Source organism: Zeus faber (assembly GCF_960531495.2).
Source record: "Zeus faber genome assembly, chromosome: 16".
NCBI classification, from domain to species: domain Eukaryota; kingdom Metazoa; phylum Chordata; class Actinopteri; order Zeiformes; family Zeidae; genus Zeus; species Zeus faber.
In genome coordinates this window covers 23029979-23033647 of record NC_137202.1, presented here as the reverse complement: position 1 = coordinate 23033647, position 3669 = coordinate 23029979, and the positions used below count along the sequence as shown (strand labels likewise).

At 44.0% G+C, this 3669-nt stretch overlaps 1 protein-coding gene across 1 annotated transcript; it reads right to left on the bottom strand.

Moving 5' to 3' along the window:
- Positions 1 to 1175: 1175 nt before the first annotated feature.
- On the bottom strand, positions 1176 to 2934 carry hmx2 (H6 family homeobox 2; the record flags this gene model as incomplete). The annotated part of the gene is made up of 2 exons (XM_080016216.1): positions 1176 to 1750; positions 2676 to 2934. The coding sequence occupies 2 exons, from the start codon at positions 2932 to 2934 to the stop codon at positions 1176 to 1178; spliced, it is 834 nt and encodes a 277-aa protein (XP_079872342.1).
- Between the last annotated feature and the right edge of the window lie 735 nt (positions 2935 to 3669).

Genomic DNA, 3669 nt, shown 5'->3' with positions numbered 1-3669 from the left:
GCTCATTAAGACCCGATGCTCAACAGCCCTGCAGTGCAGGATTCAAGTGCACAGAGCGTCCCGCCCAGGGGCCAGCATTGCCCTGTAAATGACGTTGATCTTCTTTTCCGTGTTTCTGCAAAGGGTTTGAGGTCGACCCCGTCTCGGCGTTTGTTTTTGTTTTTATTTTGCGCTTAGACCGAGGCTGCGCTCCCCGGTTTGATATTTACTTGTGTCACCACTTCAGGATCGGTTTTTAATGCGGGAGAGCTGGGCATGAAGGGGGCTTAGAAATGCCTGAAGAACGCAGATGACCTGTATGCGGTTAAAAAAGCGAATGAACGTTGAGAATTGAATCTTAGAACTGATCACGTGGACATCAAATGGACAGGCAGAAATAATTGTTGCATTTCATTGCCATCACTTGTTTTTATTTTAAATGTTAGGGTTTTTTTTTAGATGACTATTCCCAATTGCACGCAACAACAGAGCATGCAATTGTTGTTATTATTGGACATGTGCACCCAATGGCTGGAAGCAATTGCATGTTGAAATAACCAAGAAATTAAGTGTAAGCACATCCAGAGTGTCTGGTGTTTAAAATGCAAAATGAAACCAATCAAACCAGGGTGTAATAGGTACAGTATATAAAATTTATTGAATGAGAGGATTATTTATTTTTGTGTTTAAATTACAGTAAAAACAATCTTTTTTTTTTTGTTGTTGCTCGTTAGTCTTTCAAATGGAAGCATCATAGCCATAAAGTCGACCATATAACTAATACTGTCCTGGTCAGTATGTGCTGACCACTCAGAGATTTTAAAAAAGCAACAAAAAAAACAACAAAACAGTTTCAATGCATCCAGTCTTGATTTTAGAATCACTTTCTTATTACATGTTTTCGACTGTGATTGTGATATATGAACACATAACCCCCATGATATAAAAAAAAGTCCTATTTATTATGTAAAGGGTAAGCTGTTAAATAAAACAAAATCAATTACAATACAAAAATCATTATAATTCTAAGTATACACATTGTGTATTTTATACATAGACAAGCTTGTCTGCTTTGACACATGTTGGCTGCATTATAAGAATAACCCTTAACAAGTAAAGTGATATAATATACACGGGATGCGTCAGGGTATTTATCAGGGTGTTTTGGGGTTTTGTGGAGCTCTGCGGGCATGGAGTCAGTATTCCACCTTGTTATACAGGTTGTATAGCGGTAAGGTGGGTAGGCCGCTGCCCGGGTAGTACAGGGGCGTCGGAAAGGCGATGGACCGCGGCACCGGGACCCGCAGCAAGGAGCTATCCCTGAAAACCAGCGGCATCCCGACTAGAGTCTGCGCGGAGGCATGGGCCATGTTGGCCGCCTCCAGCTCGGCGGAGAGCTGCCTCTTCCACTTGTTCCTGCGGTTCTGGAACCACGTCTTCACCTGCGTCTCGGTGAGCTGCAGGCTGGAGGCCAGGCAGGCCCGCTCCGAGCTGCTCAGGTAGCGCTTCATGTCGAAGGTGGACTCGAGCTGGTACACCTGCGAGCGGGAGAACACCGTGCGGGTCTTCTTCTTGGCCGAGGACGAGGAGGAGGAGCCGCCGCTCTGCTTGTCCGCGCCGTCCGCCTGCCTGTCCTCGGACAGCGGGGACATGTGTCCGCAGGGCCGCCCCTGCTCCTCCTTGTAGTCCTGCAGCGGGTGCTGCTGCTGCTGCTGCTGCTGCTGCCGCCTGGCGAGGCCCTCACCGCCGGGGAGAAGCCTCTTCGGTGCTCCTGCGTGCGGGGGATGGAGGGAGATGTGGTCACGTCAGGGTTTTTTTTTTTTTTGTTTTTTTTAACCGATAAAGTATTTTAAATTAATTGCACGAAAGAAAAATAATAATATTTCGTGCAATATTTCCAACCCACGCAAACAATCAACCGTGTTGGGTTGCGTTCATGTGCATGAGATTAATGAGTGGAATTGACACTCATTTTGATTCACGTGCACAAACACACGCAAAAAAAAAGTCTAGTAGTCTACATTCGATCTAACATGATCTCTGCCGTTTGTTTTTTTTCACATCGACAACTAAAAGCCTTTTTTTTATATAATAAACAATTTAATTTAAGCACGCTCGTTGCTCATGAGTATATTAATCCACGCAAGTAGGCTGTTTATTTGACCACTCCACACGCGACGGTGCAGTCGTTGAAAAAAATTCTAATCAATTAGCGGACTCAATTAAAATTTCAAACGAGAGGAAACACAAAAGGGCTGTAATTATTTGACCCCATAAAAACACAAGTGGATGGGTGCACATGCACATGCACATGCGTGCCAGGTGCGAACGCAGCCTCCTTTTTTAGGTTACAGCGCGAATCTGCATGTGAGCGAGAAGGCCAGAGTTATTATTCCATTTTACTTTACTTCCTTGTCATCGGCTGAATACAACTGGTGAGACTACGAGAACCGTCGACATAACTTTATATATCATGTTCTCGCTTGACAGTTGTCAATCCCGTATTCAAACACTCTGCAAGCTGACAACTCTTTCAACTTTACGCTCGAGGATAATGATAATAATAATAATAATGAAAATAAACAATTATTAAAATATAATATGAATACATAAAATAATCATAATAATACAAATGTCAATAATAAAAAAAAAATAATAATAATTAAAATACTGGTAATAATAATAACAACAACTACCTAAACAGGAGAAGCTGTGGGCTGGGTGCTGGCCGCATGGCTCGCTGCAGAAGCAGTCTGCCGAGTCCTCCCCTCCGCTGCACTCCTCCTCGGAGGAGCCGGACAGCGAGCGCCTCCGTGCCGCTGGAAGCCCCTTGGAGAGCTCCTTGCTCACGGCGCGGGGCGAGTCGGACGTCGTGCCCAAGATGGACTGGATGGTGAAGCTGGAGATCGGGCCCGACGAGCACTTGCTGCTGCCGCTGTCTTCCGTGCTGCTCATCCTCGCCTCATACCAGTATGGAGCGTTCGGGCTAAATCGGTCGATCTGCGCGGAGAGCCGCACTCCTCCCCGCGCCTCCGGTGCGTTAAAAAAAAAAAAAAAAAAAAAAAAAAAACACTCGCGCGTAAAAATCGCGTCCGCGGCCGTTGGGGGGGAAAAAAAAAAGTAGACGCGTTAAGTTTTTTTTTTTTGTTGTGAGGTTAGTTGGAGTTGTTTTTCTGGGAGCTCGGAGGACATGAGTGTATTCCTGGTGCACCTCCACCGGCTCTGGATCGCAGGGGGGGTGTTGGTGCGTCGCTTCATTTGCATGTAGGTACGCTCCAAGTCGGGCCAATCACACGCTCAAAGCCGAGCCCGGAAATTTCAAACTTTTTTTTCCAGATGGGATAAGGAAGGAGAACTGTCTTTTTCTTTTTCTATTTTTTTTTTTTTTAAACCTTTTAACACTTATCTTCTTCGGACAGTGGGAGACACACTCTTATTTGTTTTTTCTTATCAAAAAAAACCCCACCTGATTATTGGCCTACTTGAAATTGTGCAGGGTCATTTCATTTTCAACAAGTTGTTGGCACATGTACTTTGAATATCCACGCGTGGAATGCACGCGTGGATGTTTCTACAACTTAATTACTTGATTTGAGTTGGGTTTTGTTGATTTTCATAGGGTTCAATTCAAATAAGTAAAATGTTTTATTATTATTATTATTATTATTATTATTATTATTATTATTATTA